This window comes from Phaethon aethereus (assembly GCF_964289735.1).
Source record: "Phaethon aethereus genome assembly, chromosome: 5".
NCBI lineage: Eukaryota > Metazoa > Chordata > Aves > Phaethontiformes > Phaethontidae > Phaethon > Phaethon aethereus.
The window spans coordinates 62793333-62815700 of record NC_138579.1 but is presented as its reverse complement, the minus strand read 5'-3'; the positions used below and the strand labels follow the sequence as shown (position 1 = coordinate 62815700).

General features: G+C 43.8%; 1 protein-coding gene across 1 annotated transcript in view; it reads left to right on the top strand.

Annotated features, from left to right (window-relative positions):
• KIAA1549L (KIAA1549 like) overlaps nt 1-21734 on the top strand; it is a gene marked incomplete at both ends in the record, with an annotated part of 141459 nt that extends 119725 nt beyond the window's left edge. Inside the window, 4 exons of the mRNA XM_082000306.1 lie at nt 4850-4947; nt 6165-6310; nt 17450-17601; nt 21453-21734. Of these exons, the coding sequence (XP_081856432.1) occupies nt 4850-4947; nt 6165-6310; nt 17450-17601; nt 21453-21734 (678 nt within the window). The remainder of the gene's footprint in view (nt 1-4849; nt 4948-6164; nt 6311-17449; nt 17602-21452) is intronic.
• Nucleotides 21735-22368: the final 634 nt, after the last annotated feature.

The following is a 22368-nucleotide window of genomic DNA, read 5'->3' as shown; positions in this document are numbered from 1 at the left end:
CTCAGCACCTTAGCAGCTGTTTTCCTGCCCAGGATACCTCTGTTCAGCAGCTGTGGGAGAGATGCTGCAAAAGGGGACACTCAGGAGAGGGTTGGCTGACAGGTAGAGGTGTCCAGGGTGAGTGAACAGCCTCCAGCAGCTTTAAGGATGAGAGGTGCCTGAGCACTGGGATGTTTGTTATGCGGGGGAGCATGCAAACCAACAATTATTTATTTTTGCCCTTTCTTAAAATTCAGTTCTTAGTGGCAATTAAAAGTCAGCATTAACAATGCTTTTATAAATTGAAATCTGGATTTAAAAGCGTTTTGCCTGCTTAGATGGAACAAATGCAGACATTGCCTTCACCGTTGGGTCTCTATGTACAATGCAAGTATAAAGATTTTCAGCCCATCACTCTCCTCTGAGATCTAGCTCTTTGCATTCCAGTGACACCAGACTCAGCTTTTTACAGGATCCCACAAACTTACCAGTAACTTCAGTGCAACTTTAGGTTTTATGCAAAAGCATTTCAGAGGTGATACAAGTGCTGCGTAAGATTTCTAGCACAGATGTTCTCTACCTTCATAAAACACAAATGGTAAACAGATTGAGGCAAAACAGCAAAAATCTGCATGCAGATCTCCACCTCCGTGTTCCCCTCTGTGCCATATGCTTTCAGGGAACTAGAACCACTCTTCAAGTCCATGTTTCCAAGTTATGGATCTTGGATTTTTGCAGTCAATTTCTTGGCTAGTCCCACCATGAAAGAGTTGTGTATCTCTCCATAGCATGCATGCCTCTTCTTTTTCCTTTTTCTCTTTCCTTTTGAGGTCTTCTGTGGGTTTGTTGTGGTTTGGTTTTTGTTTTTTTTAATATGCTAGCATTAATACCTAGATTCTCTGTAGGAGAATGCCTGTCTGTCAAACTGCTCATGACCTGTGATAACAGGATTTCTTCATCTGGGGCTCAAGCCTTCTCCTGGCAGAAAAAAAACTAGTAAAATGCAAACTCTTAGTGTTGCTCTGGAGCCTCCAAAAACGGGATGAGCAACATTTGGCTGGGTCCTTGTCATCCAGCTGGTATACTCAGACTGGAGGATGGAGTTGTAGCACCGAGTGTATAACACAAGCCCAGCCGCCAGTGTTGTACCTTGGCAGGTCACGTTGCTGCTTTGGAAAGTTGCGCAGCTGAGTCGAGCGGAGAGCTATGGCCAGGGAAAAAAGAATCCTCTTTATTACAAGGCTGGACCAGATTCCACCTCTCCTCTTTAGTGCTCTGGAAAGGGAGTGAGGGTGACAGAGCTCTGGGTCCCAAGGGGAGACCTAGCACTGTACAACAAGCGCTGAGGGACAGCCTTGCAGGCTGAGTGACTGGTAATGTATCCAAGTCCTCCGAGCTTCTCTTCCTTTAACGGAGGTGAAGTGAGAGTATTTTACCAAAGTTCAGCCACTTTCAATAACAGTTACTAAACTAGGTGTAAAACAGGACAGCTAACCAAAGCAAACCCAAATCCAGCTGAAATCAGTAAGTTTGCATTATTCCTGGATTGCAATTTAATAGCTTTGCTAAACCATTCAGTGGGTAAAGAAAGACACTGCCGTTTTAATTCCTACGGTGAGATGGGAGAGGGCTATTTCTGTAATTAGAAGGCAACATTGAATAATTTCACCCAAGACAAATACATCTGTAAGTTGGAGATGGTAAAAGTATTTTAATATTGCAACCAGGGCAATGTAGCCTTAAATCTAACCGCAAAGTTAAGTCTAAGGTACCACCTGTCAGGACGCAGGAAAGAAAACTTAATTCAGCACACACTAACAATTAACAATAAAACAATTAATACAGTTAATTCAGCACACAATAACACTGGTGCGGGTGTCTGCTGGTGGCTGGACTTTATCTTCTAGAGAGTTGTGTTGTGTGTCTCCTGGGCCCAAAGTTTCTCTGCTAAACTGCACTTACTACTTCTTAAAACTCTTCAGTGATTTGCTTTTTAAATTCTCAGTGTTTTAGCCGTAGCAGACTCCTTCACTGGTGTTTCTTCCTCGAAGAGTGGCATGGGGTCTGCAGTCTGGTATCTGTGCAGTCTGTCCTGAATCCCAAATTTGAGTACTTCTGCCAGTGATTGTTATAGCCTTTGTATTATACAAGTCCTCAAGTTATACAAGTTCATATTATACAAGTTCTGCAACAAAACAGAGTTTGGAATGTATGCAGAATGTTTCTCTTTTTAAGTTGTTTAGTTTTTTGGGGGGGGGGTGGTTTGGTGAACAACAGAAGTGATGTAACTTTTTTTTTAAAGGATAAACTCATTTTGAAGAATAAAATTAGGCAAATTTTCTGTGAAATCAGCTGTTGTCTTCTTTTTCTGATTGGATTTACAACAGTGTACGAATTTCACTGAAGTGACTATTTCTACAGTCATGCCAGTTAGCCTAGAACCTAAGGGCTCAGCTAAATCTCTAACAGACAGGCCTCTCTAGTAAAACTTTGATTTAACTTAGCCTCTGAACATTTTTTTCCATTTATGTGTTGCATGTAGGAAAACACTAATGCCCTGACCCACTGGAGAAATTATGGAAATTTTATTGGAGTTCCCTTTCGTAATGGTTTTGGTGTCTGTGGAAGTTCAGCACAAAGAGGACCGACTGCTGTCCCCCAGGACAGACTGTTCCTTGGCATGGTGTAGCAGATCTCGTAACAGGATTTTTCATTTTAACAGGATTCCCTCTGGCCAGCCATTAGCAAAATATTGCCACTCACTCCAAATTGTTCATCTCCTATGTAAGCAGCAAAATAATTGCTTCGATTTTCTATTTTACTTTTTTCCCCCAAAATTTTTGTGATCCCTTATGTTTTGTGATCCCTCAAAATGCCTCCTTTGATGTCCATATTCCAAAGCACATGCACTAACACACAAGAGCAAACCCAAACCTACCTCTGTGTCTCTGTCCACCGTGTTATACTCAAACAGTCTCAGGAGTCACCAAACACTCTGAAACGTTAGCTCATGTGCTGTTCCTTTAAAATAGGGGGGAAAAAAAGAATTTCATACTTAGTACAAATGCATGCTGAGAGGAAGATGTGGGATGAAAGGCTTGTGGAGCCTGAAGGAAGCGTTCGGTTCCGTCTGTGAGAGCACTGCCGGCTTTTCAGATGCAGAAGGGGCATTGTGGACCGTTTCAAGTCCAGTGCTATTAGGAGAAATCTAATTGAGGTTTTCTTTGATGCAACTAGCATTTGTTTTTTCTATACAGTTCTTTCATTAAAAATCAGTATTTCCAACTGCTGGCTAAGAAATGTACCATTGCCCCCTTAGATTCCGCCCCCCCCCCCCAATATGGAAATACTTTAAATACCATTGTAGCACGGTGAAAGTAAATACTAGGAGACTTTGTGGGTAGTGTGAAAGGGAAAAAGATTTTCATAAGACATGCCTTTGAGGGGCTCTACTCTGCTTTAAAAGGGGTGACAGTAGCGGTGGGAGAAAGATGCTTGGTCTGTATTGCTTTTCCCTTAGAGGCACTGACATCAAAAGTCAGTATTTGATAATTTACCTTCCCTCTGTGTTAACCCAGTTTTGAGCTGTTTGAGAAAGAAAGTATTGGAATACTATCTAAATGTGTCATTTTAAAAGATGATCACTGAGAGAGTGGTTTTTGATATTTAGTGTGGGATTTATCTTGTCAAAATCAAACCTAAATGTAGGTGTTACGTCGGAGCCAATCATGTAAATCCTGTAGCTCTTTCTGCAGGCAGGAGCCAGAGAGTGACTTATCCCATGGTAACGTGCTTTTAGCTTTCTCTGCTGTTTGCGGAGGGAGCTTCTCTGGCAAAACCAGATACCTCTTGTTTAGAGGGCCAAAGTCCCACCATTGGACTTTGGACTCTAGTTTCTGTGAAAATGCCTATGTCTTAATACCAAACAGCCTCCCTGTAATGTGTTATTTGCTATTGCTTTGATCTTCTCTTTAATCCTGTGCGTTGCTCTGAAGCCTCGTCAATAAAAGCATAATTAAAAGAAAACCACCCAAAACCACGTATTGAAAAAAAAGTGTCAATGAAGTGCTAGAGAGGTATCATCCCTCTGTCTTTATTTAGCAAAAATATAACCTCTAACCTATAGCATTACAAAGAATTTAGGAGAGAAATTTTGTCCTACATGTAATTTCTTGGATGCCATGGGTTTCATGCACATGATTACTGATCCTTCACATGTACTAGTGATGAAATCCAGAATTACTATGGCCAAGATGCTTAATGTTGTGACTTAGTGGGTTGGTCCTGTGTTCCTCCGAATTACTCTGCTTTTTCAGAACTCTTTGAGACTTTTGTTATTGCTTTAGAAAGTTACAGAACTTGGGGTTTTTGTGAAGAATTTTCTTTTCATCTCTTCAAGACTGAAAGGAAGAGGTTGAAATATGCATTGCTCGCAGGCATCCTCACTTCACTAGATGCTGCTCTGAGGATGCTTTCTGAATCTTTAAAATACTTTGTTTATGGAGGAAATGAAAATACTGAGATCTTTTTCCTGTGGGTCCAAAGCAGCTACTGAATCTCACGTAATCATAACAGATCTGCTTTGCCAGCAAGGTTACAAATCTCACAGAGACAGTGTTTAATAGGTTTTATTTTAATTAGTCTTCATTTTAGCTCTGAACTCATTTGTTCATGTTTTCTTCCACATCCTAAAAATCACCCAAGCACTGTAAATTCTCAAATAAAAAGCAATTACTATTGATGCCACAAAAAGTTAACTTCCTGTTGGCCGGCACGCAAGGCAGGTATTTAATTTCTGAATTCCTTTTTGGTTTTAATTTGACTGAGATCTATTAGTGTTTCAGAAAATACTTGTTTTTCTCCTTTACAGGCTTACAGATTTTCTCAGCTTCCTGAGATGGTAATGGGTTCTCCTCCTCCTCCTGTCCCTCCCAGAACAGGTCCTGTGGCTGTTGCCTCTCTCAGGAGGTATTTATCTGTTGTTTTGTTTTAGGTATGACCTCTGAAAAACACTGTTGTAATAAGAACTGGGGCAAACCCTGAAGGGGGCACTTACAAGGCACTTAAAAGGACACATTCACGAAATTAGAAACATGTTGGTTTTATTTCATTTTAACGTGAAGAGGAAAAGAATAACAATGAATTTTCTCTTCTATTCGCTAATCAGTTTCAATAAAATTAGGAAATCCAGGCTCTGATTTCTTTTAAAACATGCTTTCCTCGACTCACATAATGGCGTATTGTACTGCAGATGTGTGGTAGGTAATTCGCCCTGTCAGTCTCCCTGCTTTTCTCTGTTGTAAGGACTTGCAACAGGATATGGATGAGTTATAAGATGTTTCTCAGTACCGCAGGTCCAGGGATTTCTGCCTAGCTTTCAGATATCTCATACTTGTGTTTCTGAAGCCAAATACCTGCAAAAGCCTGATTGCCTTAGCTCAGCCCATACATTTTGCCTCTTCCTCACAGTAAGGCACTCTATAAAATGCATTTCAAGGGATTTTTACACTTCTCTGGTGGATGAACTGATTTAGCCTTCAGTGCTGTGCTGTTAGGTACTGCCTGGTGCCAACTGCAATTCGAGGCACCGCAGGCTTGCTGAGAGCTGCTGTGGAACACTGAGGCCAAAGGAAACTTCTCCGAGTGGCCGCTAATGATACGGTAGCATTCAGGATACGGACACTCCCTATCGGTGTATTCTTGTTCATCCATTACATTTTATCTCTAAAGCAACCGGGACACAACATCTCAAAAGATGTTAGTACTTCCCAAATACAGTTAACGTTACTTGCCGTAGTAGTCTCTGACTGTGTGATACCATGTCACATATACTGTAGTCATATGGTATTGTCTACAGTCATGTGTTGATGAACTATGGTAAAGCTCTGTTTTTTGTGTTGCATGTCACAGGCATTTGTTTGAAGCAGCAAGCAAAGGCTCTATGCAATGGTAATAACATGCTTTGGCAAAGTAGCAACCAGGCTAAGGACTTCTTAGTTCTCACACTTTTCCAGACTTAGTGTTCTCCAGTTGTTCTCCAAATTTCTGTCATGCCAGAGGAAAATCAGATAGCTCGTTCCTAGCTGGCTTGTCATACTGTAGCTGATAGGCATGTATGTGGCTGTGAATTTCATTTGTCCCTCAGAATGACAAATGTTTTTATTTTTTTCTTTCCTAATGCACAGGTCTACATCAGATATTGGCAGCAAAGTGAGAATACCTGAGTCCAGTGGGGCAGATCAGGCCCAGCATCATGATCAGGCATCTTTTGCACCTAGTTCGAGAGCTCCAATGCCTGTTGGTCCACTTGATCAATCAGCTTTTCACTCAGGTGAAAAATAGTGCAGACCTAACTTGGAGCTTTGAGAGCTTCACAGTTTATTTTGCACGTAAATGAATGTACGGGATATAGCAAATACAGATGATTATTTGCAGAAAGACTGCATTAGGTGTTTTTTTCTGGTGCAGCTGAAGGAGACCTACAAAGGATTGCTCCTTTGTAAATGCAGCATGAGCTGCATTGTAAAATACTGCTCACCCTGCAGAAGCACCAGGAAATGGTCATTTCTGAAGGTAAGACCCCGCAGTAATGTACCGGATGGTCTTTGCTCAAGTGTGGCATTCTGCTGGCTCACTGATAGGGACTCTGAATTATTAAAGCCCAGTAAAACTGTTCATCTGTTTTACAGATGAACTTACGGATGAACTACAGATGAACTTTACATCCACTACAAAATCCAGTGGAATTTTTAGGGCTGGTACAGAAAGTGTTGGCTGGCAAAAGCAGAAGTTGCAGTATTGGGACTGCGGTGTGACTCGTGTGTTGTGTTGCACCATGTACAGAAACAACCAAAGTGCGAGAGATGGGTAACGGGGTTCTGAGGGGCGTGGAGAAATGGGGTGGATCCTTCCATAATTTTATCAGTTAAGAATATCAGGCCACTTGGTTGAAAACAGAGTACGTACAATGGAGCTGTAAGTAGTACTGCAGAAGGAGATTTAAGGGCATTCAGCTCTTCTTGGTTTGTAAGGAAAGGGAGGAAAAACGAGCAGACATGAAGAATAGCATGTGCGAGACTGAGGTTTTCCAACTCGACTGTGGGATGAGTTTTGTGACTCCCTATTTCCTCTTGAGAAACTTAACCCCTAGTCCTGTCACAACAGTGGACTGCTGAAGGGGGTAAGCTGGAGACGTGCCCCCTTCCCTTCAGAACAGAAGGCAGCAGTGCTTTCCCATAGCCAAAGGTAATTCATCAGCTCGGCTCCCCTCCTATTTTGGAGGAGGTAGTTCCTGCTGAAGTGCAGAACTTGTTTTGGGTCTAAATGTCCCAGTTTTAAAAGCCTAGTGAGTTCCTGGTCCTTTTGATATAAATTTTGTTTATGAATGAATTGGTTTAATCATAAGATTAAGCTGATGATACACTGTTTTAATGGCATCTGGATAACATTTAGCTGGGAAAATATTTTAAATAGCTTCTCATTGGCAAAATATGTTTTCTTGAAGAGCTATAGAATAGAGCTTGCAAGGTTAAAAAAACCCCAACATTGTCAGTTCGAGGTTTTGAAATTAGTAGGTTTATTAAACATTGCTCTGTTAATCTTCCAGAAAAATTTCTTTCTTAGCTTCCTCAGAATAGAGAGTAATCTGCATTGTATTCAACATCTTTCTACTGAGAATAATAATGTGGATATGCAAATCTGCTGTCAGTTAATTAAATATAGTAGGTTTGAAAGATCCATTCTACTCTCACTTCTTGTCATACCTCCTGCAAACAGCACATGTGAATCTGAAAAGAGCAGATGCTCACCCTTTCATTTTAAAGCATTTCAAGCTATAAAATATGCCATACTACCAAGAGCTTTTTCTTCATGTCTGCACTGATGTGTTCTGTGTGGTATACAGTTTTATGATTTCCAGTGATGTGGAGATTTTATTGCTATTATATTAAAAACAGGTATGTTGTGTTATCACTAAAGAGTGGCTGCATTTCAGAAGAGACAAAGTGACCTCTGTGGACATTGTGGAGGTTACCAGAACTATTCTGGGGGTAGTTGGAGGAAACTGTCATATATGATAGATGCTATAAATGGCTACAATATAGGTAAAGACAAAGAGAATTGTGAGAAACCTGCAACTGTAATACAAACAGGGATTTCTAAAGTTCTGATAGGAAAAAAAATCTTTATTGCCTCAACAGATGAAAAAACATTGGTGCAGGAGCGGATTTGGCATGAAACAGCCTAAGGCTGGCTCATGCAGCCCATCAACATCACCTTTAAGATAATGATGTTGCAGTAAAAACTGGGATAAGTTATTACATCAGCCAATCGAGTGTTCATTTTGAATAGTAGGTTATTTTGCTGTGGTTAAATTGAAAGAGCATTTTGGTGTAGAAGCCATGTGTCATCTACAGGGGCAGCACTTTCTTCTCTGTACATGTCTGAAGAATGCTTATTTCCAGCCTTGCTAACTCATTTAAAATAGCAACCCTTGTGCTGTCTATGACCTGGTGTCGTGGTTTAGCCCCAGCCGGCAACTAAGCACCACGCAGCCGCTCGCTCACTCCCCCTCCCACAGTAGGGTGGGGGAGAGAATTAGGAAAAAAACCTTGTGGGTTGAGATAAACACAGTTTAATAGGACAGAAAGAAAGAAGGAAACAACAATGATAATACCGACAAAGGAATGTACAAGAACAAGTGATGCCCAATACAGCAATTGCTCACCACCCGGCGATCGACAGCCCGTCCCCGAGCAGCGATTTCCGCCCCCCGGCCAACTCCAGTTTATGTACTGGGCATGACGTCGTATGGTAGGGAATATCTCTTTGGCCAGTCTGGGTCAGCTGTCCCGGCTGTGTCCCCTCCCAGCTCCCCGTGCACCCCCAGCCTGCTCGCTGGCAGCCCAGCACAAGAAGCTGGACTGTCCTTGACTGCTCAGCAGCAACCCAAAACATCAGCACATTATCAACAGTTTCTCATCCCAAATCCAAAACAGTCTCACACTGGCTTCTGTGAAGAAAACCAGCTCTATCCTGGCTGAAACCAGGACAGTATCCACCCCTTATTCCATACCATTTACGTCATGCTCAGGTCCTGTACTTTCAATACATTCCAATTATTCATTATTACTCTTCCTGTCTTTTAATATATACACACAGATATCACTTTCTTAGTCCATGGGCCATCACTTTAAAATGTCTGTGTAGTTCATTCAGTCCATGACTCTGGGCTTCATCCATCATAGCAGTCTCTCAGGGCAGGGGAGATGGTATGTGGTGTTGGATCGTTATCTGGCACGGTCCATGTCCATGATCTGCAGGTCGAAGATGTCGGTCTCGAGGGATTTGTTGGGCGCAAGCTGCTGAAGCCAGTTCTGGTTCCATCACTGCTGCATGTTGCTTAGTTTCGGTGAAGCTCATTCTTCATCAGTCTGGGTGATTCTTACTGTAATACCATCGATATGGTAGATAGCAACCATAGTAGTAATGACATACTGTATTGTGTAACAATTAACATAATACAATTCAAATCATTGACTATTTTCACCCAAAATCAAATCTCCTTGAGGTACACATCGGACTTCCCCATCCTTCCGCATTACCCACCAAGTGCACCCAGGTCCCTGGGCAAAGGCAATCCCACGAACGGGTTTACCTTTGCCTGAGGCAGGAGTAACCCAGACTGTCTTCCCCAGCATATTTCTCACATGCACCACAGGGACTTTATCCCCTTCTACAGTACGTAAAAGTTTTGATTGGGCAGGGCCGGCTCTATTAGTAGATCCCCTAGTGTTGACTAACCAGGTGGCTTTTGCTAAATGTTTATCCCAATGTTTGAATGTCCCATCACCCATTGCTCTCAGTGTAGTCTTTAACAGTCCGTTGTATCGTTCAATTTTTCCGGAAGCTGGTGCATGATAGGGGATGTGATACACCCACTCAATGCCGTGCTCTTTGGCCCAGGTGTCTATGAGGTTGTTTCGGAAATGAGTCCCGTTGTCCGACTCAATTCTTTCGGGGGTGCCATGTCGCCATAAGACTTGCTTTTCAAGGCCCAGGATAGTGTTTCGGGCGGTGGCATGGGGCACAGGGTATGTTTCCAGCCATCCGGTGGTTGCTTCCACCATGGTAAGCACATAGCGCTTGCCTTGGCGAGTTTGTGGAAGTGTGATATAGTCAATCTGCCAGGCCTCCCCATATTTATATTTCAACCATCGTCCTTCATACCAGAGGGGCTTTAACCGCTTGGCTTGTTTGATCGCAGCACACGTTTCACATTCATGGATAACCTGTGCAATAGCGTCCATGGTCAGGTCCACCCCTCGATCCCGAGCCCATCTATATGTTGCATCTCTTCCCTGATGGCCTGAGGTGTCATGGGCCCACCGAGCTATAAATAATTCACCCTTATGTTGCCAGTCCAGATCCACCTGAGCCACTTCAATCTTAGCAGCCTGATCCACCTGATGGTTGTTTTGATGTTCTTCGGTGGCCCGACTCTTGGGTACGTGAGCATCTACATGGCGTACTTTTATGACCAGATTCTCTAGTCGGGCAGCAATATCTTGCCACAATTCAGCAGCCCAGATGGGCTTGCCTCTGCGTTTCCAGTTGCTCTGCTTCCATTGCTGTAGCCACCCCCATAGAGCATTTGCCACCATCCATGAGTCAGTATAAAGATAGAGTACTGGCCATTTTTCTCGTTCAGCAATATCTAAAGCCAGCTGGATGGCTTTCACCTCTGCAAACTGACTTGATTCACCTTGTCCTTCAGCGGCTTCTGCGACTCGTCGTGTAGGGCTCCATACAGCAGCTTTCCACCTTCGATGTTTGCCTACAATACGACAGGACCCATCAGTAAATAGGGCATATTGCCTTTCATTCTCTGGCAGTTCATTATATGGTGGAGCCTCTTCAGCACGCGCCACCTCCTCTTCTGGTGATATTCCAAAATCTTTGCCTTCTGGCCAGTCCATGATCACTTCCAAGATTCCCGGGCGATTAAGGTTTCCTATTCGAGCCCGCTGTGTAATAAGCGCGACCCACTTACTCCACGTAGCATCAGTCGCATGATGCGTAGAGGGGACCCTCCCTTTGAACATCCAGCCCAGCACCGGCAGTCGGGGTGCCAGGAGGAGCTGTGCTTCAGTGCCAACCACTTCTGAGGCAGCTCGAACTCCTTCATATGCTGCCAGTATCTCCTTTTCAGTTGGAGTATAGCGGGACTCAGATCCCCTATATCCTCGACTCCAAAACCCGAGAGGTCGACCTCGAGTCTCTCCTGGTGCCTTCTGCCAGAGACTCCAGGTAGGGCCATTCTCCCCGGCTGCCGTGTAGAGCACATTTTTAACATCTTGTCCTGCTCGGACTGGCCCGAGGGCTACAGCATGAACTATCTCCTGCTTAATTTGCTCGAAGGCTTGTCGTTGCTCAGGGCCCCATTTAAAATCATTCTTCTTCCGGGTCACTTGATAAAGAGGGCTTACAATCAGACTGTAATTTGGAATATGCATTCTCCAGAAACCCACAACGCCCAGAAATGCTTGTGTTTCTTTTTTGCTAGTTGGTGGAGACATAGCTGTTATTTTGTTGATCACATCCGTTGGGATCTGTCGACGTCCATCTTGCCATTTTATTCCTAAAAACTGGATCTCTTGTGCAGGTCCTTTGACCTTACTTTGTTTTATAGCAAAACCAGCTTTCAGAAGGATTTGAATTATTTTCTTCCCTTTCTCGAAAACTTCTTCTGCTGTGTTGCCCCATACGATGATGTCGTCAATGTATTGCAGATGCTCTGGAGCTTCACCCTGTTCCAGTGCAGTTTGTATCAGCCCATGGCAAATGGTAGGGCTGTGTTTCCACCCCTGGGGAAGTCGATTCCAGGTGTATTGGACACCCCTCCAGGTGAAAGCAAACTGTGGCCTGCACTCTGCCGCCAAAGGGATCGAGAAAAACGCGTTAGCAATATCAATGGTGGCGTACCACTTGGCTGCCTTTGACTCCAGTTCATATTGAAGTTCTAGCATGTCTGGCACGGCAGCGCTCAGTGGTGGCGTGACTTCATTCAGGCCACGATAGTCTACTGTCAGTCTCCACTCTCCATTAGACTTTCGCACTGGCCATATGGGGCTGTTAAAGGGTGAGCGAGTCTTGCTGATCACTCCTTGGCTCTCCAGCCGACGAATCAGCTCATGGATGGGGATCAGGGAGTCTCTGTTGGTGCGATATTGCCGCCGGTGCACTGTTGTGGTAGCGATCGGCACCTGTTGTTCTTCGACCCTGAGCAACCCCACCACAGAAGGGTCCTCTGAGAGACCAGGCAAGGTGGACAGCTGTTTAATTTCTTCCGTCTCCAAGGCAGCTATACCAAAAGCCCACCGGTACCCTTTTGGGTCCTTGAAATACCCTCTCCTGAGATAGTCTATGCCCAGGATGCACGGAGCCTCTGGGCCAGTCACAATGGGGTGCTTCTGCCACTCATTCCCAGTTAGGCTCACTTCGGCCTCCAGCACAGTCAGCTGTTGGGATCCCCCTGTCACCCCAGAAATACAGATGGGTTCTGCCCCTATATGGCTTGATGGCATTAAGGTACATTGTGCACCAGTATCCACTAAAGCCTTATATTCCTGTGGGTCTGGTGTGCCAGGCCATCTAATCCACACAGTCCAATAAACTCGGTTATCCCTCTCCTCCGCCTGGCTGGAGGCAGGGCCCCTCTAATCCTGCTCATAGTACTCGTTACCCACTTCTTGTAAATAGGAATCAGAAGTCCCCTCAAGAGGATCAGAGGTGAGATCAGCTCTTCTATTCTTTCTGGGGAACTGCCCACTGGAAAGTGGAGCGACGATTTTCCTCGAGGAACCTGAACCCCCTTTTGTAATTGTTTTCCCTTGCAGCTCACGTACTCGTGCCTCTAGGGTCGAGGTAGGTTTTCCATCCCACCTCCTCATGTCCTCTCCGTAGTCACGCAATTGAAACCACAGGGTGGCTCGCGGTGTGTATCCTCTATATCCTCTCTCTTGAACAGAAGAGCGCTTACTCCTAATGGCTGAGACACTGGTCCGTACGGGTGGAGGGTAGGGCATATCCTCTTTGAATTGCCGGAACTCCTGGGACAGTTTCTCTACAGCAGAGACGCAGGCCCGTAGGGAGGAAGAGAGACTTTCTTCGTATTGCCGGAGTTGGCCAGCCAATTCATCCACCGTTGGTCTCTCTCCGTCTTTCCAGGCCATTATTGCTAATGAGTTGGCATATGATGATGGTGCACTCCGTACAAACTTCCGCCACATAGGTCGCGTGCAATTGACTTCATCTGGATCTTTAGATGATTGTCCATTGTCCAAGTCACCATAAATCACTTCCAGCACCGCTAGCTCCCTCAGGTACTGGATACCTTTCTCCATGGTGGTCCACTTGCCTGGGTGACATAGAACATCTTCCTTGAAGGGGTACCTTTCCTTCACACCCGACAGGAGTCGTCTCCAGAGGCTGAGGACTCGTGCACCTTTTCCAATTGCTTTGTCAATGCCCCCTTCCCTAGAAAGGGATCCCAGCTGCTTGGCTTCCCTACCCTCTAATTCCAGGCTACTGGCCCCATTATCCCAGCATCGGAGCAGCCAGGTGACAATGTGCTCACCTGGACGACGGCTGAAATCCTTTCGCATATCTCGCAGTTCACTCAGTGATAGAGATCAGGTAGTTACCGTCTCTTTTATGAGTTCTTCCTCTTCCTCCTCTTCAAGCGATGACCTGCTCTCTTCCCTCTTCAGTCCTTGTGATGGCCCTGCTTCAGAGCACTCTGCCTCCTCACTCGCTTCCTCTGCCTCCCTCTTAGCAGAATCTTCCTCCTCCCTTACTAAACGAGCTGACTTCCGCTTCCAAGATTTCTTCTTTTGTACAGGGGCAACTGATACTGGGATGGGCTGGTTCTCTGGTTCAGCTGCAACAGTCTGAGTAGCTACAGTGCCTGTTGCAGGGGTTGGAGTAGTCACAGTGCCTGCCACATTGCCATCAGACCCAGAGACCCTCTCTCCCCTTTGCACAGTGTTAAATAGAGCTCGGTAGGCATGGGCCAGGCCCCAGCACATGGCAATGATTTGTGTCTCCTTGGAGCTGCCAGGCTGACAGCATACTTCTTCCAGATATTCTGCTAGTTTATCAGGATTCTGCACTTGTTCGGGAGTGAAGCTCCAAAACACCGGAGGTGCCCACCGCCCCAGGCATTTGCCCATGCTGTTCCACACGCCCTGCCATTCATAACTATCCAGCCTTGGGGCAGATCTCCGGGTGATATTCTTAAATCGCTTGCCAACCTTAGACAAAACCGAAACAATGTTCCCCAGAAGTAGCAATAGAGGTATTATAACTACCCAAGGGTGTTCAAAATACGGAAAAATTACTGTGATGAAGGAGGAAACGTTATGATAGAGGGTAGCAAAGGTATCATTCTGCATTTCCTCCATAGAAAGCCTTTCAGAGGCAGAAGTATAATTGCTAATCGTCTCCACAAGACTGTAGCCAAAATACAGTAACGGCTTTAGTACAGAGTTCAGATGATACCACATTAAGCTCAAGGTCAGTGCTCGAAAAACAAAACTTGCAGGCGAGTACAGCAGCCCGCAGAGACCAACACCGATCCTTAACATGTACAACAAAGACGAGAGCATCATGCAAATCAAATAAACTGATATTGTGACCTGCAACTGTTATTATCTCAAGCCTCGTGCCCCACGTTGGGCGCCAAAAAGGACTGTCGTGGTTTAGCCCCAGCCGGCAACTAAGCACCACGCAGCCGCTCGCTCACTCCCCCTCCCACAGTAGGGTGGGGGAGAGAATTAGGAAAAAAACCTTGTGGGTTGAGATAAACACAGTTTAATAGGACAGAAAGAAAGAAGGAAACAACAATGATAATACCGACAAAGGAATGTACAAGAACAAGTGATGCCCAATACAGCAATTGCTCACCACCCGGCGATCGACAGCCCGTCCCCGAGCAGCGATTTCCGCCCCCCGGCCAACTCCAGTTTATGTACTGGGCATGACGTCGTATGGTAGGGAATATCTCTTTGGCCAGTCTGGGTCAGCTGTCCCGGCTGTGTCCCCTCCCAGCTCCCCGTGCACCCCCAGCCTGCTCGCTGGCAGCCCAGCACAAGAAGCTGGACTGTCCTTGACTGCTCAGCAGCAACCCAAAACATCAGCACATTATCAACAGTTTCTCATCCCAAATCCAAAACAGTCTCACACTGGCTTCTGTGAAGAAAACCAGCTCTATCCTGGCTGAAACCAGGACACCTGGGAAGAAGAAAGATCGCCCACACCTCTTAGCCCACCTCCTTCCAAACCAAGGGGCGGGAGGAACTGGGATAGAGGTCCTGTGAGATACCCTGTGGGTACCTGCTGTGCAGACATACATTGTAGATCCCACTGGTCCTTAGCAATTCCACAGTGAATTCACCTTCTCCAATGGCTGGGTGACTCCAGCATCCTTCCTGACATAGTGCCTTTTCACCTACAACCTGATGTCAAAACAAAAGCTAGGACTTAGTCCCTAACAGTAGAAAACACCGTGTAACTGTAAAGAGTTTTTAGTCCATATTTTGGATGACCTATTGCTCATTTTTCTTCCAATTTTTTTCTGAAAATTTGTTTGAAACAGTGTTGAAACAGATGATATGTTTCTGCTCTGGAGACAGTTTTCTACAAAATATATTTTTCTTCTCTTTGCACACCCTGATTGCTTCCATAGCCCTTCTGGCCAAGGACTGCATGGGAGGTTGTTGAGAACCTATAAATTGCTGGGTTTGTGGAGACTGCTTTGGGGTTGGGTGTCACTGTTCGAGTCATTCTATCTCTACGTATGAGCCCATGCAGTGTTCCCAGTATCTATCAGAGTAGACAGCATAACCCTCTTGCAGAGTGTTCAGAAGCGAGGATGTGCCAGGGCTGTAAGTTACATTCTGGGGGGCAGATATTTGAAGCAGCCAGTACGTGATACTAATTTCTATCAATTATTCTCTGTTTGAAGTTCAGGGGAATGCCCATGTCTTGCCATTTTCTTGGCACCTCTTACGCAGTGGTATCATATCTACTGAGGGCAATTAGTGGTAATACTCAAATGATGTGCTGTTGCATTTTCTCTGCATTGACTCTAGTACAGAGCCAGTGCCCATCTATGCAACGTTACCGTACTTCCATTCCTCAGTGAAAAGGAGTTTACTTTATTGTGTTCTTATGGGGTTTACTAGCTCTTCTGCTTTCTCATAAATGATGTTATTTTTGACATATTCTGTGAATCTGAAAAGTAAAATACACTTCCATGTATTATAACTGAGTACTCAAAGCACACTGTCCACATGCTTTACTTAGTACCTGATAAAGGTGATACAGAGTTTTCTCGCCCAGGATTTAGGAATGAGGATTTTATTACCATAGTGTAGCAGTTGTACACTGCTGCTGTTGGTCTTTGAATGTAGAGGCACTAGAGGAAGGAAGTCTTGCTGGACAGACAAGTTGTTTGTATTTTATTCTAAAATTGGCAAATACATGGAGTTATGGTGGCTTCTCACAAGGGAAATAGTGGGAGCATGGGATAAGATGCTGGTCTTCCAGACTGCCTAGTTATATCCTGTGGATAATCTGAGTAATTGCAGCAAGAACCACATTGTTTCATGCCATCTCTGTGAGCCCCAGGAATAAACCCTACCTGAAAGAGCAGGTGTAACCATATCCAGAGATGTGGCTGAACCTCATACTAGGAAGGCTGGTTTCTCCTGCCCAGCTTGGAGTATGATAGTGGAATTTTAGTAGAAGGCTTCCTGGACATCCCTATGTCTTGATGAAGACGTGATAAAATGGATTTGGTGTCAGCAAGTTTCCTTGGAAATCTTTAAGTCGTAGCTGCGTAATTCATTGCAGTCATAGACTGTTCTTGGAAAAGGAATTGAGCAGGTAGAGCCTTGGTGTTTTTTATGGAAGCATTGAAGTTTGATGATGGGGTTGTTGAGATTACAGCCTTTTAAATGTATTGTTCAATCATTTTTGTAGGTTTTGTGCTTAGAGATATTAAGACAGTTTTACTATGTAAACTGAATGCTCTGTAACCTGCTGCTGAAAAGAAAGGTGCACTACTCTGAAACTCATGGTAACAAGAGCTAAATACTGAATATATCAAAGAGGGGAAAGAAAGCCTTTTTTTTCCTAATGATTCAAAGTTTTGATGAAGGTCAGTTGTTACAAGGACCAAGTCCTAAGGATTAAGTCCGTACATCTTTATCTGAAAGCAGAGCTTGATTATATAGACAACTGCAAATCTTGCCTTCTCTGGTATTTCCTAGCATTATAGAGATGTTCTAGTCAGACTGTGGGAGCCTTATATCCAACCAATGGTGATCACATTCTCACCAATAAAAAAAAAGTCTTCTAATTTATAACTGAAAATATCAGCTATTAATTATATCTACCCTCTTAATAGGAAATACCGTACCAGCAGTGTTTGCCATACCAGCAGCAAACCGACCTGGCTTCACGGGCTATTTTATCCCAACACCACCCACCGCATACAGGAACCAAGCCTGGATGCCCTACGCTGGAGAGAATGAATTACCAGGGCAGTGGGCAGACTCGGTAAGCATCCTTGCTCTTCTAACTACATATATTTTCTTTATTTGCAGAGGAGGGTTTTTAAGCAATGCTAAGTGATCAGCAAAGAATCCAAGCAAGGTAATTCTTCCTCGAATGATAATAATCTCTAGTAGTGAAAAGTTATGAGAGGGGGCAAGGATACTTTAGCTGTCCATCCTGTTAACTGTAAGTAAGGTCTTTTAGAGAGTTAAATCATTCACTAGGTCAGGGGCTGGCACCCACTCAAATTTGGTGGGTTAGGTACTGTTTTTCTTTCAAAAAAAAGAGGTTAAATATTTGGATTGGCACGTGGCAGGAGCAGGTGATGCTGCCTCCCAAGGCAGCCTTGTGCTGTTTGGAAGCTGGGGAGCATCCTTCCCTCCTGGATACTTCTCTAAAGACAGCCCAGCTCCCGAACCTAGCTCCCGGCTGTGCTGCAGCCCTGCTACGCGGTGCTTCAAGTCCTCTTGCAGGCTGCAGTGACAGATCATAAATTAAATAATTAAATGCACATTTTACATCCTAGTCTGGGACAGATGTAATTTTTATCCAAAGTATACCTACATTTCAAAGAAGTAAAGTTGAGACATCCTTAAATGAATTGCAGTAGTTTATCATGTTTGAAACAATTTCTAAAATTTAGGGCTTTTTTTACACTGGGGGAAAAAAAAAAAGATCAGTTCTGCTGCTTGAGCTTACATCTGGTATTTATGCAGAACCACTTCAGCTAAACAAACTGAATTCTATTTCCTTGTGCATATCATCAATGGAATATTTTAGTGAATTACAGTTGAAGTCTAACAGTTGGAGTCTTTGAGCAGCAAGAGACAACATGGTCGTGTAAATGTTCCCGAGGGCGGCCATTTCTTACCAAATCTTTATTACTGCTCCTGATGCCTGCGAGGAAAAGAATTCAGTTTGAATGTGAGGTGCAAGTCTGAATTTGTAGACTGAACTGTCAAGAAAAAAGAAGTATGTTCATCTGTAAGCTGAGCACAACTGTTGGTGTGCCCCTGACACCTGGAGGCTTTTGATGCCATCGTACAGGTTCCCTTCCCAGAGCTGTCCTTTAAAGCATGGAAACCCTTTTGCTTTTCATTGTTTTATTTATTTGTTTATTTTGTTATTGTTGTTGTCTTTAACCCTACTGACATTTTAAATCCAGGAGGCCCGTTGTGTCTAAGCAATCTTTTTAAACTTTTTCTTTAAGAAGAAGAAAAAGAAAACCAAAACAAAACAGGAAAAGTATTTTACTTGTCTTCCATTCTTTTTCCCTTTTGTACCCCTACTTCTTGGCTGCAGTCCCATGAAAAAAGAGTCAGATATCACTTGTCAAAAGGGGAGACTGCAAATAAACTGGACAGAACTGGAACACAAGTCTCCAGCCCCCAGTTCCGTCCTCTGGAAGGAGAAGAGTGTAACGCTGTTGAGGGTTTCCCTGTCTTCAGGGAAAGAGGTGGGAAGAGCAGTTAGTGCTGGTAGACTGTACACAGAAGAATGGAGAGGGATGCAAGAAGCTGTCTGAAAAATAACTGTGGCAATATCAAATTCAAAGGAAACAAATATTCCTTCTTATTACTCAGACTTTCATCCCTCCTGTGACTTTGCAGGAGAAGAGGAAAAATGTAAAACCAAACCACCTCAGTTTCGGCAATGAATTTGCACCTCCCAATGACTGCAAATCTGTCAAGAAATTGTCTTTATTTGAAAATTGTTACTAGGGGAACTAGTAATAATGTTAGCAACAAAATACGGTCAGAAAGCCTGAATAAAACTGCAAAAAATAAAGGTGTAAAATAATACTCAGAGTTTGAGTTTCTGGATGCTTTCTGGTTTCTGAGCCTCTAGATTATAGCTTGATCCCACTTCCAAGGTTTTCTTGACAGTAAGAAGAAAAGGCGTAGTATCTATAAGGTGAAAAATGAAATCCTTTACTTTTCATGCATTTCCACTAGCTGGACTGTAAACAAGGGGACATGGGAAACAGGAGATTTGACAACAAAGAATTATCTTATAAGCTCAATTTACTGTAATGTACTATTTTCTCAGTTAAAAGGTAAGTACTGAAGCGCAAAGTTTTGTGGAAGAAGGGAACTGTACCCAGCAAAGCATTTATTTTCCAAATTGCTAGATGCTTAGTGAAAGTAGTAACCTGGTGGCCTCTAGTGGCACGTTCACATGTTGTGCTACTAAAATGTTTGGCTTTTGAGCAATCTGTTGTGAACTAAACAGAGGCAACTGCATTTAATGATCACTTTCATATCATGCCTGCTTCCTATGTTTGTCTCATCACACCATACTGAACGTGTTTGACATTCTCTTCATCGCTCGATGGATAGCCAGGATTGTATAGAGCATGCGTAAATCCTAGTGGTCCGGCTTTCCTAGGTTCTTAGATGGATGAAGCGGCAAGATTTTCAAAAGCACCCAAGGGGTTGTTAAATTCTCACAGGGCCAGAGCAAAATGGGATTTAAGCAAAATTTTAAAGCTGTCATTCTGAAGTCCATGCTGAGATCCCACGTTTCCCAGAAGGTATAAAGAACTAGCAGGTGTTTCACAGCTTGACATTTCACTCTGCTTGCAGACACCTCAAATTCTGAAATTCTGCTTCTGCCATAGCTGCCAAAGCCTTAGCCCTTTGTGGGTGAAGCACCTTATACCTCAGCCTGACTCAAATCCAAAAATTAGCTGAGACATCTGCCTGGCTGCCTGTATTATATGCTTATATAAGACCTTAATATATTTGGAAAGTCAAAACCATGTGTTTTTCCCATTTAAAGCAAAAAGAATTACAAAGTTAACTCTTCAGTGATTAAACATTGTGGAAACTTATCAGTTAACTTATAAGTGTAGTATTATCGGTATAGTGTAGATAAGTTTAGTTTTCTGAGTCATTCAGTTCATAAAAAAGCATCACTGAACCTTCCTTACTTGTCGTTGGTGTGGACTAGAATGATCAGCTGGTAAGGAGAGATTATCTTGTCCCAGTAATAAGTTACAGGTTGCCTTCTGCAACAACATAAAGCCGTCTTCAAAATGAAGGGCTGGGGATTCCTGTTGTATAGACTTGCAAAACGGAAATAGGTACTATTTTTATTTGATGCGTTAAAAACTTCTGAGGACTGTAAAGACTGTTATTGTGGTTCATAGATTCGTGAAGGAAATTTAATATCTCACAGGGACTACAGGGCCTATGTTATTATTTTAGCTTTAGCCAGTATAATGCGGGGCTGAAATCAGTGAAGTTACAACAGAGTAAAATTGTGAATCCCCTATGTATTTCTGTTAAATGCGGCCAGAAATCCTGATCCTTCTGAGAAGTCAAACTTCCTTTTCAGTGTTGAGTTTCCAGGTTGGCATACCTGAGTTTATCCGTGTTGGTTTTGTTAGGAACAGTAAGTCCAGAGACTTGGCTGACTTGGATTAGACAGGGGCTGCAAATCAGCAAACTCTACTTTTCTGTTCTAGGCTTTTCGGTGTCCTGAAATGTAGTGGTGCTGCCTATTTAAAACCGAGGAGGAATAGTAAGCAGAGAACACACCTTCAGAAAAGCCGTCTCCCTTTGACTTTTTGTAGTGCTGGTAAATTAGGACAGGCAGTGTTTCCCCTGCTAGGTGTTTTTGCTGCCGCGGTCTGAGGAGTTGAGTACCCGGTACATTGACACGTGTGCATAAACGGCACGTGCCAAGATAGACAGTTGTAAATGGACGCTTAGGAGTAGGAGGTTTATGTTCTCTTCATATGGTCCTATCTGTTACATCTTGTTCTGCCCCGGGGAGGTTTGTGTTACCTGGCAGGTGGCACTGCGGATCAACTGTTCTGTGTAATTCTGTGCAATTACAACGCTCTACAGGTTCCACTACCTGGATACATCGAGGCTTATCCAAGGCCCCGCTACCAACATAATTCCCCTTCGCGACTTCCTCGCCAATACAGCCAGCAAGCGAGCATGCATCCCAGCCTGGAACAAGCTCCTTTGCCATCCACCGCAGCTTCTCAGCAGAGCCTGACGGAAAATGACCCGTCCGATGCTCCTCTCACCAACATTTCTACAGCTGCCCTCGTAAAGGCGATAAGAGAAGAAGTTGCTAAACTGGCCAAGAAGCAAACAGATATGTTTGAGTTCCAGGTCTAATATGTTTTGTGCATAATACTTGTGTCATGCAACCTGGCGTAGCCAAGAAAGCGACTCCTTTAATTTTCAGTTACAAACTTGCTGTGAATTGTGCTAAAGTGATGGCATTTTTCTTTGTCTGAAAAGTCAACACTATGAAATTACTTGAAGTAGAGCAGCAGGACTCTGAAGATATGTAATTCTGCTTGCCTGCTGAGGAAATGCTGCCAGGTAACTGTTTAACATGGATAAGATTGATCATACACAATGGCTTGTCGCCTAGTTCTCGCATTGCGACCCACCACCACTACGGATGCCGCTGAACATGTCTGTACCACATGATATTTCATTTGCAGGCTCAAAGGTAGAGCTTCTGTAAAATAACTTCTGCATGTCAAAACTTTGATTAAGGAAGAAAATACAGTAGAACATGGTTAGTGAAAGGGCACGGTAGGTGTGGTGGTGGCCATGTTAATTGTTTGCTGCAGGACATTGTCTAAGGGATACTGATTTCAGCAATGCAGAGTCATTCAGCCTTTTCATTCTAGAGACCATATCCAAGCCAAAAGAATTTGAGATAAGTAAGTAATACAAATAAATGTCCTGTAAATAATCCCAATTATCCTCATCCTATTAACAGTACAAAGAGGTGAAA